Below are 13,859 nucleotides of genomic sequence, written 5' to 3' on the forward strand. Positions count from 1 at the left end.
GTAGTTTAAGCATTTGATTATGATGATTGATTGACCAAACCATATGCCTTTTTATTCAGATTTACATAATTGAGATAAATAATAGTGAAAAAAAGTTGAGATCAATATTCCTCTTCAAATAATGAGTTTATCATTATTATTATTTTGAGAACATTTTGTTTCATTGAAAAATTAGAATATGGAATTGACCGTAGAAGAATGTGGCCGGCCAGTCTGATTCCTTGACCTTTCTGCAATTCTTGTGATAAATAAATGAAAATGCAATATATCGATTAATGAATGTTTTAAAAATATATTATGAAAGTTCATCTGTTTAAAAACATACTGTCTATATACTTTTCGTAAATATTGAATTTAGTATATTGCTAATTTTTTCATTTTTTTTATCCATTATCATTGTCACTATAAATTTTGAAAATGTATTAACATATTGTATTTTATTACGTGAAAATTATTATTATTATTTAATTAATTTTGATAAAATTAATTTAGACGGACTAAATTTAAGATTTATTAAAAATATTAAGATTAAAATTGAAAAATTGAAAATATAAGGATTAAAATCGTAAACTACTACAGATATCAAATAGTATTTTAGCCAAATTGATGCAAACATGAAAAAGGTAAGATATAGCATAAATTTTGAATGAAAATGAGTTCATTCATTTTTTTCTTCAAATTTTTTGTATAATCAAAGCCATTGACATTCTGTTTCCAAAATAAAAACACTGATAATTAATTTTTTTTTTTTTATAAGTTGCTTATTTCCGAAATAAAACAAAGTTTCTGATTTCTCATGAAAAAAAAAAACAATGATTATTTTTCGAATTGAGTTTGTGAAGTTTGAACACAATAAAAACACTTTTTTAATTATTAATTATTTAACCCATGTTTATGATCTAAGAAGTGAAATTTGTGTTGGATTTTGATAAAGTATTAAGAGTACAATTGTCCTATATCAAAAAATTTCGACGACTGACTGATGAACTCCCAATACTATAAAAGGAATCTATGTTTTTGGTTTCAAGTTGTTTGAGTTAGAAACATTTTAGATTTGGGTGGTTTAACTGTTAAATTCCCTTTGTGTATTTCTAGTTTCAAAGTTGAAAAATGGTGTGAGTAGTATAAAAACTTTGAGAGAATATTTTTGTAATTGGGATCGGAGAGAGAATTATTCTATAATTTTTCACATACTGAATTTCTTTTCTTGAACTGTGATTTTTCTTTGAGTTTGGAGTTTCTTACGTAAAATCTTCTAAATCCTAGTTTTATTGCTTTCTTATAATTTCTCAACTATTTTCTATTTATTCATTACTAATGGAAGAAAATTAAACAATAATTTCGACATAATTTAAAATATTGTGTATTTTAATTCAGATCCTAAATTGTGATGCGTAATTTAAATGAAATCCTCTTGTTTTAAGATATTATTTATACAAAGGAGTTCTTCTTGACGATTTTAAAAATTCAATGAAGAAAGTGGTGTTATATATATTTATTAATGTTTTTAAAATTTTTATTAATATTAACTTGAAGTAATTGCATAAATAGTCCAAAAGAAAAGGGCAAGAGTTGATCTTACGAATAAAATAATAATTATTATTCTCAAATCTCTTCCTTTTGCAACTATATATCCAATCTCAAGTGAGACTATACTTTTGTTTATTCCAGTTCATCTAATTTTAAAAACGTTTCTTAAAAATTGAAAACAAAAAATGGGATGAATTATCAAACAAATCTATCCAATCTTTTTATAACATGGAACAAGTATTAAGAAAGGATAGGATCTCGAACACCCTTAGCTTTTTTTCCCCATATTATAAGATTGTTTTTAGTAATAATTTTATATTATTTTAATTTTCTAATAATGTCTTTGAAAAAACTATATATATATATATGTTCTCTTTTCCACTTAAAATATAAAAAGAGAATTCCAGAGAGTTAAGATAAATTGGAAGAGGACTACAAACAAATGATAAATATAAGATTAAATCTCAAGTTTAGTCCTTTTGTGTTTTACTATTTGATCTTTTAACTTTTAATTTTGTGTCTAATAAATTTCAAAAAAACTTTAAAAAGTACCTAATAGATTATATATATATATATTACTTTTGATTTTGTATCTAATTAGTTGACTTATTCACTATCTTTAAAAATTCACCAATATACTAATATAAAATTAAATGTCTAGGATTCTAATAGACACAAAATTCAAATATAATTCGAATAAATCAATTAACTTTTAACATTTTTTAATTAAAAAATTCAAATATAATTCTAATAGATTGGTTAACTTTTAAAATTTTTAAATATATCATAGAGATCTTATCACATACAAAATAAAAAATTTTATAGACTAAATAAGAACGGAAGTTGTAATTCAACCTACCTATAAACTCTTAGTAAGACCAAAAATATCGAAATACAATTAGACAAATTCCTTTTATTAAAACTAATAATAAACATAACATATTTTTTTTACCCTTTGAGAAATACGATATCACTCACAACTCACAAGCATACAAATTAACCCCACACACATAACCCAACGTCCCTGATTAAGAAGGTTAAAACACTTCAGAAAGGCCACAACCTTTGAAGCCAAATAAAAACACAACACATATAAATAGGGTTTATTTTTAGTTGTATTCACCGGGGTTAGCCAAGAGGTAGCCCTCAGCGGCTTTGAAAAGGGCCAATCCCTTTTCCTCACTAGTCTTGAGCTTCTCCTCGTCAAGTTGGTTATCTCCTTTAGTGTGGTAAATGCTAGTGCTCTTCAAAATAGATCTTCCCTCAGGACTAGCTATTACCTTTATTTCCTTAACAATTTGGTCAATAGTATCTGAAATAAGATCTCCTTCTAACACCGTATATTTGTACATTAATGATGCTTCGTCCACTACGTCCAGTCTGTGTGTTATAGTTTTTACTTGCCCTCCTACAAAAATTAATACATATTTTTTTATGAATATAAAACAAGTCATTAATAAATTAAATTTAGTTTTCCATTTAAGAAGGTTGAATTATTGATTTAGTCTATACATTTTTTTTGTTTACATTTAGTTAGGTTTGTGAACTTAAAAGGGAAGAAAAAGTATGTAATGAGTGGTTGAATTTTTAATTTTGTGTCTAAAAAATTCCTATCTTATTCAACATTTTTTTTTTAATTTAATGGATTAATAAATATAAAATTAAAATTTATATTGGTAAATGAATATATTGTTCAGTTTTTTCGTTCTTTTTCTTTTTTTTTTTTCATTTTTGAAATTTGAATAAGCATTTAAAAATTAAATTTTACTGTAAGAAAACTGTGAGAAAATAAACACAACTTTTAGAGTTTTTTTTCAAAAAAATTTCTTAATATAAAAAATTGTAATCATTTCTTTTTCTATTTTTTTTTAGAATTTAACTAAGAATTCAAAAGTATTCTTAAACAAATTAAACCTATCGTAAATAAATGGTGAAGAAAACATAGCACAATTTTCGAAAAAAAAAAAAAAAAAAGCCAAATATATATGTAGGCCCATTTTAGTAACTCTATTTTCTTTTATTTTTTATTTTTTAAAATTAAGTCTAAAATCACCACCTTGATCTGATACTTTTATGGTTTATTGTCTACCTTTTAGCATTTGAGGAGTGTTTTCAATATCAAAGTAAAAAATTTGAAAACTAAAAAAAAAAAAAAAGAAAAGAAAAATCAAATACGTATTTTTATCTTTGAAAATTGGCTAAGAGCTTTAATATCTAATATTAAAACTATGAATAAGAAATTGTAATGAAACAAGCATAAATATAACTTAAACATTTTAAACAAATTTAAACTAAACTTGTAATTAATTAGAACATAAACAACTAAATTAGTGAAGATAATTTATAAGATTACCGTGATTGAAGGTGATCTTCTTGATAGTTCCAAGGCCACCATCTCCATCGACAATTTCGGTTTGGGGTTGATTTGGAACAATCTTAGGGTAAAGATTGTCTGCATCAATAATGAATGCCTTACAAAATTTAGTTGGAGGAATCATGGAGACAACTTCATTTTCGTATGTGAAAATACCCATTTCTATATGACAATCTGATAAGTTTAACAAAACAAAATTATTATTAATGAAAGGCTTTGGATATATGAGCTTGGTGATAAAAAGGATCATGGATGTATGCTCTATTTATAGTTGGGAAATGAACCCTTTCAAATTCCCCCAGGATTATAATATTTATATATTTTTTTAATAATTCAAAGTTTTGATTAAGTGCTTTTTAAGTGAAGATGGCAATAGCGTAGATGGAGTTCCTATCAATTCGCATTCTTTGTCACCCATTGAGTTATTTATTTATTTTTAAATCAAATTGATTTTTTAGAAAAACTCTAATTTGACTATAGTTTCATCTTAAAAAAAAAAAACATAAAATTATAATAGAGTGGTGACACAATGATAGAGTTCAGAGATGGGTAACCAGTATCAATAAAATAAAATGACTCATATAACATATATATGTTTATATATTTATTAAAGTTGGTCTAGTAAAAGTTCCTTTTATAAATTATAGTTGTTCTATTTTGTTTGATCATTTCACTCTCTATCAATTTTTCATATGTTATCAAATTAGTCAAACATTTACTTAATAAATTCATGACTATGTTGTAGATTTTAAGAATTTAATTATTCAAAAAAACTAATTGCTTCTTTTCAAAAACTGGAGTCTACCGTGTTCAAAGTTTATTGATAGGTTTTGGATCCTCATCTATTAGGTACATGTAAGCAAATCGATTGTCTATTTTGTTTGACTTTTCAACTAAGAAGGTAATTAGAAAATCATGTCCAAAATTCTTACTAACCCTTTGTCTTTTACTTTTTCTAGGCTCTAGTTCACGCGTGCTATTAAAGGTAAAAAAAAAGGGTATTCAGACATTTGATTGATGCTTGAAGTACTAGCAATTTGAATCTGAAGTGAATTATTTACTGATTGATTAACATTTTTAATCATGGAAAAAATATGCTAAAAAATTCAACATCTCTATATTCACACAATGAATGATCACTTAGGCACTTAAACCTATATGCAGCACTGTTATTAGTATAACCGAGTTTTGGATCCAATCGTGGGATTCTTAAATTATGGATATGTCACATTGGTTAAGCACCCCCACACTTTTAAGGAATTCAGATTAGGAAGGTAACCCTTCCACAACTTGTAGAAAGTCTTATTTAGCTTTTTGTGAAGAACCCTGTTAAGAATAAAATAGGTAGAAAGCACAACTTCCCCCACATGTTATTAGATGATCCACAACTCAATAACATAGTATTCATAATTTTTTTTAAGGTTATATTATTACGTTCTACTATGTCATTTTGTTGAGATGAATACGAAGCAGTTACTTCGTGAATGATACTGTTTAATTCACAAAATTATTTTAAGGAAATTATCACTATATTCACCTCCTCTATAATCTTTTTATTCTTCTATCTAATTGATTTTCTACTTCAGCCTTGAATTTTACAAACATGATAACTAGCTTCATCCTTTGATTTTAGAAATAAATTTTTGTATATCTAGAATAATCATCAACAAAGGATATCTAATATTTTTCATCACCTCTACCCATGGTGTTTAAAAAAAAAATTAGATCTATGTGAATTAACTCAAGTAATTCTCTACTACGTATTGTATTGATTTAAAAAGTTTTTTAGCAAGTTTCTACACATATTGTGCATCAATTATTTTCTTGCGAATTAGATACATTAATAAGATGCAAAATTTAAACCCGTTAATCGATGCAACATTAACATTTTCAAATCTATCATGCCAAACATCAGTAGATTCAATCATATAAGCACGAGAAGCATTTTTATTCATGGAAGTAAGAGCATAAACAACTTTAAAACAAACAGATCATCAGACAAATATCCCTTACCAACGAAGTCATAGTTTTTTGTGATGATAAGCTTGTTAGCTTCAAACACAATCCTAAGTACTCTTGCTTTGTTTAACAAACTCCTTGACACCAAATTCCTATACAAGGAAGGAACATACAATATATCACTAAGGGATAGAGTTTTTCTTTGTCTAAAAAAAAAAAGGAAGAAGTTTTTCTAGAAGCAAGTTTTAATAAAAATCTTCCCTTTCCAAAGGATGCCAGCAATAGCTGAATTTCCCATGAAGACACATTCACCATTGTCTGTATCCGAGAAATCATGAAAAAGGTCCCAGTTTAAGTAGAAATATCTTGATGCATCACTGTTTAGGATCCAGTCAAATTTGTTCTCTATCAAGTTTGCCTCCATGACCACAATAGCAATAATATCACCTTCAACAACATTGGCCAGTGGGGCTAGTTTGACCGCAACAAAATTTTGATCTGGCCTTCCCTTTCTCTGGGTGCACTGGTACGATTTTTGTCTTGGTTTGATAAGGACATAACATATCAATTCGAACTTCTCAATCCGTCCTCCAGCCACCTTGAATTAACCCTTCTTTTGTTGTTCGTTTTCCTTTATTTTTAAACATGTTTTTAACATTGGAAGATTCAACAAGATTATCATTAACAGAATTTATGGACAATGAATTAAACTTATCATTCTATCTGTTTGCCTCTTCATTACATATGTGATTGATCAGTTCTTGTAAAGTAAAATATTTCTTTCTATGCTTCAAATGATTTTGGTAATCACCCTAGGAAGGAGGAAACTTTTCAAGGAGACATTAGATTGAAGAATTTCGCACATATTTATCCCTTATTGTAGTATGTTAGCTACAAATTTTCATATTCATGAACTCATTCTATGACAGGTTTATTGTCCAGCATCTGGAATTGCAACTATTTACGACAATGTATTTTTATAAGCCAACATTGTCACCTCCATATCTAGATTTCAGGGTATTCCAGATTGTTTTTGCAGATTTCTAGATAACGCATAGGTCGAATAAGGAATCTATCATATGGTTGAGATAATGGTCCCAAACCGTCTTATTGTCTTTATCAAACTTGTCAATGTCCATGGTACGAACCAGATCAATAGCAACATCCTTAGAGATTGTCGGATCAGTGACAACAGTAGTATCCTTGGAAAATGTCAGATCATTAACAACATTAGCAGTTGATTTCGATCTGTTAGGGCATTCCACAATCATAATATAATCTACTTCTAAATGCCTGAAGAAGATTAGCAACTTCTAGAACCAGTAACGTTAATTGGCTCAAACTTGGATAGATTTGATAAAACCTTTCAAATTGTTAGTTGTAGTTAAAACTAGATCTGTATTGTTGTGTCATGGAAACCACTAACTTGAAAGCAAATTCGGCATGATCTCGATGCGAATCATTAATGTTGGTTTCTCCCTAAGGTTAACACAACACCCACCTTTGAGCGTGCACTAGTCGGACGAGATTGGAATTGACAAGAGAGTTTGCTTAGAATCAGAAAAGAGAAAAGGAAGGAAACGAAAGGGTGCAATATGTTTCTGTCAATGGAGAAACCTAAAACCATATCTGATTTTTTTAAAAAAGAATAGGTGAAAAGAGTCAAATTTGGAAGGAACTAAATTTTCAGATCTTAAATCATTAACAATTTTAAAAATATCAGATCTAAATGTAATTCATAATGATTATAAAAATTAAAAGAAAAATAAATAAAAGTATTTCATATTTTTTCCCGTAAGCGTGGTTACCCAAACCCGCCCACCCATTCGACTGGATGAGCAACGACGACGACAACTCGCATATAGGGGAAGAGCCTTTGGACCTTGGTAGTCGTGGACATTTCCAACAATATGTTCACTTTCAATTAGGGCCATATTTTTATTTATTTCTTTTGTCAGCTCTAATTTTAGAAATGTTTCTTAAAGGTAGGAAACTAGAAACAAGATAGGCTATCAAACAAGTCTATTAATTTCTCATAATATAAAAAACGGGAACAAGAAATAAGAAATAAGAATGTTATAAAACGACCCGTTAGTTTTACTTTTTTATTTTCAATTTATAAGATTATTTTTAATAACAATTTTGTATCGTTTTAAATTTTCTAATAATATCTAAGGGTGTGTTTGGATTGACTTTCTAAGTGTTTAAATAAGTGTTTGAAAGTGCAAAAAAGTAGTGTTCATAAATACTTAATGAAGAAATTGAATTCCTCAGCTGAAGCGCATGAAAGCGTGTGCTTTCAAAATTCGTTTTGGAAATCAAGAAAAAACAGAGAAAAACATAAAATATGAATGATAAACATAAATATATATAAGCATTTTGTACAGAGAATAGAGAGATTAGAAGAACTAACCTTTGAAGACCATCTTCAAGAAATTCTTCCCTGTAACTCATGAACAGCCACAAACTCATCTGCACAAATTTCTCCCTCAAACTTGAAGCTTCTTCGAAGAATACGATAAAAACCGAGACACCACCATCGAGCTTTCCTTACTATTCTCAAGATAAGAATCGAAGGAGTTGTGGGCTCTTTGATTTTGATAAGGGAAGACAATTTGAGAAAATGAGGGAACTATGATATGTTAAGAGGAAAAATATGAGATTCTTCATTACAAAAGAACTTTTCTTTTGTTCATTTCATTTTCACAGAACCATTCTGTAAAACTTATGGGAGGGGAGATAACTCCCCTCAGTCTCACGTTAACCCCCCTTGCTAACTGTAGGGGAATTAATTTTAATATTAAACTAAATTAATTAATAAAATATCATATATTTAATTAATATCACATTTGAATCTTATTCAAGTGTATTTCCTCTCATATATTATAGTTTTAATATGAATCTTATTCATATTAAATAATATTTGAATCTTATTCAAATACACTATTCTCTCATGTAATCTATAACTTTAATATGAATCATATTCATATTATATATAACCTATAGTTTTATATGAATCTCATTCATATAAATAATATTTGAATCATATTTAAACATTTATTTCTCTCATATATAATATTAGTTATAAATCATATTTATCATTAACTATATATTAAAATGTATCTCTATACATTATATTAATTGTATCTTATACAATTAATTCTCTTATTTAATTTGAACAATTCAAATTATTCCAAAATTAATCGATTCTTATTTTTACCCCTTGTGAGCTAGCAAGGGGACTTGGTAGACCTACAGATTAGAAGCTCCAAAGATTCGAGAATAACTAGTTAAATTCTTTAATTAAATTAATCAACATTCATTGACTGTGGGTCACTCCACTAAAGACTCATAGTTGTACTCTTCACACGGTAGATATATTTTTGTGTCCATGGATATAACCAATCAATAACAAGTCGACCTTTCACCAATTGCTCGTAACTACAGTTGAGTCAAATTTCTGTTTTGCTCCTATAGTTATATCTAACTTCTTAAGTACCATTGATCACTTTAATGAACAAACAATTCATAGTCCAACCATAAACTAACTCTCTCGGGCCAATGAGAGGGTGAGGCGTCATTATTCAAGACCCAAAATCAGTTATTACAGGAGCAATTTGTCTACTTGCCCTAAAGATGAGAATGAGTGAATTTCATCTTGTGTAGCTGTTATTTCCAACTCCCTACTCGGAAAAATTCCCAAAAATGGTAGGCATGTTGACTTGTTGAATCTACTCTCACCCATACAAATCAAATGATCGTTCTCATAGATAGGAGTTCACAACTCACTCAAGATAAGGTCGAGTCACCTATGGTCATCCTAGTGAAATGTAAGTCTTTTCAAGTAACGGTGTTATAAAAAGAGACTAAAAATTTTGCAATCCGATCTTATACAAACTATTTATATAGCATATTCTCACTCGTATGTCTACACATGAACGATCAGAATCAGATAATTTGTAACACCTTGCAACTATTGTAACAATTACAAAGTGGGACATACCTGTAGTGTCACCAAGATAAGGTACCAGCCTTATCCATATACTACAGACTATTTAGGTTATAACTTAAACATGATCCACTTGTATGCCAACCACATACATTTTAAGGTACATAAAATAACATTGGATCTTTCTTTAATGGAATAGTGCATATATAAAATAATAAACCATTTCAAATAACATATAATTATGAGGTTTTAGGACATACATCCCAATAACCTTCCACTTGCACTAAAGTCGATGAAACATAAGCTGGTGAGATATGTATCCTAGGGTATACTTTATACCCAACATGCTCTCCCACTTGCCTTAGTGCACTGGAGACATGTCTGGTGAGACATGTATCCTAGGGCATACTTTATACCCAACATGCTCTCCCACTTGCCTTAGCGCATCGGAGACATGTCTCGTAGTCCTAGACATTCAAGGAGATTCTCTCACACTTTAGCCTAGAGAATCCTTTTATATAATTCAAACTGTCATGTCAAGGAATACCATCTAGTCACCACCATGATGTTTCTCTCATGGTGTGTACATATGTCCTCAGATTTAGTTCTTGCACCACATTATCTCATAAAGTGGATAGACTAATTTATATTTGAAACAACTTTCAAATATTTAAGGATATTTCAAGACTATGCATATAATTGCTTCATAAGCAAAAAAACTACGCAAATATAATTGCTTCACAAGCAATATTATTGTCTTATAGTCCAATTGACACCACTTAGAATAAAACATGGATTTCTCTAAATCCAATATGAAACAGTGTATTCCGTAAAAGATCAAATCTGAAACTTTATGCACCAATCATCTCATTATTCATAAGTTTTAATTTTTAAACTCAATTTTCATATTATTGACTTAACCAATTGTATATTAAATGTTAATTAAGTCTCATGAAGATGTAAATCCCCTTAACACTTGAGGTGTCTTGAAGAATTAACATAATTTTAAGGTAGAAATTAAAATAAATACTTTTTAAAAATTTAGGGATTAAAACAAACATTTTTTAAAGTTTAGATCGAAATAGAGCAAGATTCGCATGGATTAAATAAGATTTAAACACTATAATTGTTAACTAATTACCTATATTTTTCTAACTTTTTGCTTTTGAAATTTACTGTCCCTCACTCTTAAAGTTTTTTTCTCTTTCAAAGTTATTTAAAAAGGTCTCTCCAAAAAAATATATATATATTTATAACTTTGTTCTCTATCTTTTGAGTTATTACTACCTCTATTAAATTTTTCTCTCTAAATTTTTTACGGAATACGATCAAAGTCCCACATTTGTTAGATAAGAGAGGATTATGGGTATACAAGTGAGAATGACTATCTCCATTGATATGAGGCCTTTTAGGATGAAACCAAAAACAAAGTCACGAGGGTTTATGTCCAAAGTGGATAATATCATATCATTGTGGAGATAGTTTGAGGGTTGTTCTACTTATCATTTTAATTATCACTACCAAAATTTCTTTTCTCTAACTTTTTTTTCTTTTTTGAAATTTTCCTCCAACTCTTTATTTTTTATCTTAAAGATTTTACTTGTCTCTATAATTTTGTCTACCACCCTTTAAATTTTGTTCGTGGTCGTTAAGATTTATTTCCACTCATCACCGATATTTAGTAGGGAAGTCTCTTTTCCACTCAAAATTTCAAGTTTAGTCCATCAATTTTGTATCTATATAGGTCTTTAACTAATTCACTATTTTTAAAAATTCACCAATATACTAGACATAAAATTAAAAATTTAGGTTTCCATGATACCAAATTTAAATTTAATCTAATTGATGAATTGATTTTTTAAAATTTTTTAATATACCGTGGACATTATATATTAGACACAAAATTTCAAAATTATAGACTAAATAAGCACAAACAATATAGTTATATAGTTGAAAGATTATTTAACCGAACTAAGACCAAAAAATTCAAAATATAACGAGGCCAATTCATTTTATTAAAACCAATAATACAACATAACATATTTTTTTTTTTTTTTTTTTTTTTACCTTTGAAAAATACAATCACTCGCAACTCACAAGCATACAAATTAACCCTAAACACAATCCAACGTCCCTTATTAAGAAGGCTAAAACACTTCAAAAAGGCCACAACCCTTGAAGCCAAAACACTCATAAAAACTCAGATGCATATATTTAAATATATATATTTATTTAATATATAATTTTTTATTTATTTTTAGTTGTATTCGCTAGGGTTAGCCAAGAGGTAGCTCTCAGCGGCTTTGAAAAGGGCCAATCCCTTTTCCTCACCGATCTTGAGCTTCTCCTCGTCGAGTTGGTTGTCTCCTTTAGTGTGGTAAACGCTAGTGCTCTTCAAAATAGATCCACCATCAGGACCTGCCGTTACCTTTATTTCCTTAACAATTTGGTCAATAGTATCCGAAATAAGATCTCCTTCTAATACTGTGTATTTGTACGTCAACGATGCTTCGTCCACTATGTCCAATCTGTGCGTTATAGTTTTCACTTGCCCTCCTGCAAAAATTAATACATATTTTTCTATGAATATAAAACAAGTTGTTAATAAATTAAATTTAGCTTTCCATTTAAGAAGGTTGAATTATTGATTTAGTCTATAAATTTTTATATTTACATTTAGTTAGGTTTGTGAACTTAAAAGAGGGAGAAAAAAAAAAAAAGTATATAATGAGTGGTTGAATTTTTAATTTTGTCTAAAAGATTCCTAGCTTATTCAACATTTCTTTTAACTTAATAAATTCAATAAATATAAAATTAAATTTTATATCAGTAAATGATTATATTATTTAGTTTTTTCCGTTCTTTTTCATTTTTTCTTTTTTAATATTTGACTAAGCATTTAAAAATTAAACTTAAATTGCGAGAAAACAGACCCAACTTTTAAATTTTTTTTTTTTTTTTTTATAAAAAACATTCTTAATATAAAAAAACTTCAATCATTTACTTCTCTTTTTTTTTTTTTTTAAATTTGGCTAATAATTCAAAAATATTCTTAAATAAATTAAACCAATTGTAAATAAATGGTTAAAGAAAAGCACAATTTTCACCCAAAAAAAAAAAAAAACCAATTATATATGTATGCCCATTTTAGTAATTATCTCATCTTTTATTTTTTATTTTTTAAAATTAAGTTTAAAATCACCACCTTCATCTGTTACTCTTGTGGTTTATTGTCTACCTTCTAGTATTTGAGGAGTGTTTTCAATATCAAAGTAAAAAATTTGAAAATTAAAAAAAAAAAAAAAAAAGTAAGTTTCGAAAACATTTATCTTTGAAAATTGGTTAAGAGCTCTAACATCTAATATTAAAACTGAGTAAGAAATTGTAATGAAACAAGCATAAACATAACTTAAACATTTTAAACAAATTTAAACTAAACTTGTAATTATTTTGGACATAAACAGTTAAATTAGTGAAGATAATTTATAAGATTACCATGATTGAAGGTGATCTTCTTGATAGTTCCAGAGCCACCATCTCCTTCGACAATTTCAGTTTGGGGTTGATTTGGAACAATCTTAGGGTAAAGGTTGTCAGCATCAATAATGAATGCCTTAAAGAATTTAGCCGGAGGAATCACGGAGGTAACTTCGTTTTCGTATGTGAAAACACCCATTTCTATATCACAACCCGATAACTTTAGCCAAACAAAATTATTACTAATAAAAGGCTTTGGATATATGAGCTTGGTGATGAAAAGGGTCATGGATGTATGCTTTATTTATAATTGGGCAATGAACCCTTTCAAATTCCCTCCAGGATTATAATATATATATTTTTTTTTAATAATTCAAAGTTTGATCAAGTATTTTTTAAGTGAAGATGCCAATGACGTAGATGGAGCTCCAATTCTTTGTCCCTTAATTATTTATTTTTAATCAAATTGATTTTTTAAATGAAATCTAATTTGACTAATTGTTTGCTCTAAAGCATAGGATTAATATAATTTAATAGAGTAACAATACAATGATGTTCTAGTTACGTAAG

The 13,859-nt window shown here is 28.1% G+C and overlaps 2 protein-coding genes across 2 annotated transcripts; both read right to left on the reverse strand.

The window, feature by feature from the left end:
* Positions 1-2,417: 2,417 nt before the first annotated feature.
* On the reverse strand, positions 2,418-4,128 carry LOC120092638 (major allergen Pru ar 1-like). Its single transcript, XM_039050783.2, has 2 exons — positions 3,884-4,128; positions 2,418-2,938 (listed from the first exon to the last, which is right to left on the reverse strand). The coding sequence occupies exons 1-2, from the start codon at positions 4,062-4,064 to the stop codon at positions 2,640-2,642; spliced, it is 480 nt and encodes a 159-aa protein (XP_038906711.1). The 5' UTR covers positions 4,065-4,128; the 3' UTR covers positions 2,418-2,639.
* A 7,669-nt stretch (positions 4,129-11,797) lies between these two features.
* On the reverse strand, positions 11,798-13,574 carry LOC120068491 (major allergen Pru ar 1-like). The gene is made up of 2 exons (XM_090308134.1): positions 13,308-13,574; positions 11,798-12,368 (listed from the first exon to the last, which is right to left on the reverse strand). The coding sequence occupies exons 1-2, from the start codon at positions 13,486-13,488 to the stop codon at positions 12,070-12,072; spliced, it is 480 nt and encodes a 159-aa protein (XP_090164260.1). The 5' UTR covers positions 13,489-13,574; the 3' UTR covers positions 11,798-12,069.
* Between the last annotated feature and the right edge of the window lie 285 nt (positions 13,575-13,859).

The sequence above is a fragment of the Benincasa hispida genome, chromosome 12, assembly GCF_027475165.1.
Source record: "Benincasa hispida cultivar pf3 chromosome 12, pf3_genome.v1.1, whole genome shotgun sequence".
NCBI classification, from domain to species: domain Eukaryota; kingdom Viridiplantae; phylum Streptophyta; class Magnoliopsida; order Cucurbitales; family Cucurbitaceae; genus Benincasa; species Benincasa hispida.

What these genes read in the sequence shown, in the direction of transcription:
- LOC120068491 (XM_090308134.1), bottom strand. Translation starts at nt 13,488, where the DNA reads ATGGGTGTTTTCACATACGAAAACGAAGTTACCTCCGTGATTCCTCCG. An exon ending in GAAGATCACCTTCAATCATG is followed by an intron (nt 12,369 to 13,307) that starts GTAATCTTATAA and finishes TAATTTTTGCAG; the next exon opens with GAGGGCAAGTGAAAACTATA.
- LOC120092638 (XM_039050783.2), bottom strand. Translation starts at nt 4,064, where the DNA reads ATGGGTATTTTCACATACGAAAATGAAGTTGTCTCCATGATTCCTCCA. An exon ending in GAAGATCACCTTCAATCACG is followed by an intron (nt 2,939 to 3,883) that starts GTAATCTTATAA and finishes TAATTTTTGTAG; the next exon opens with GAGGGCAAGTAAAAACTATA.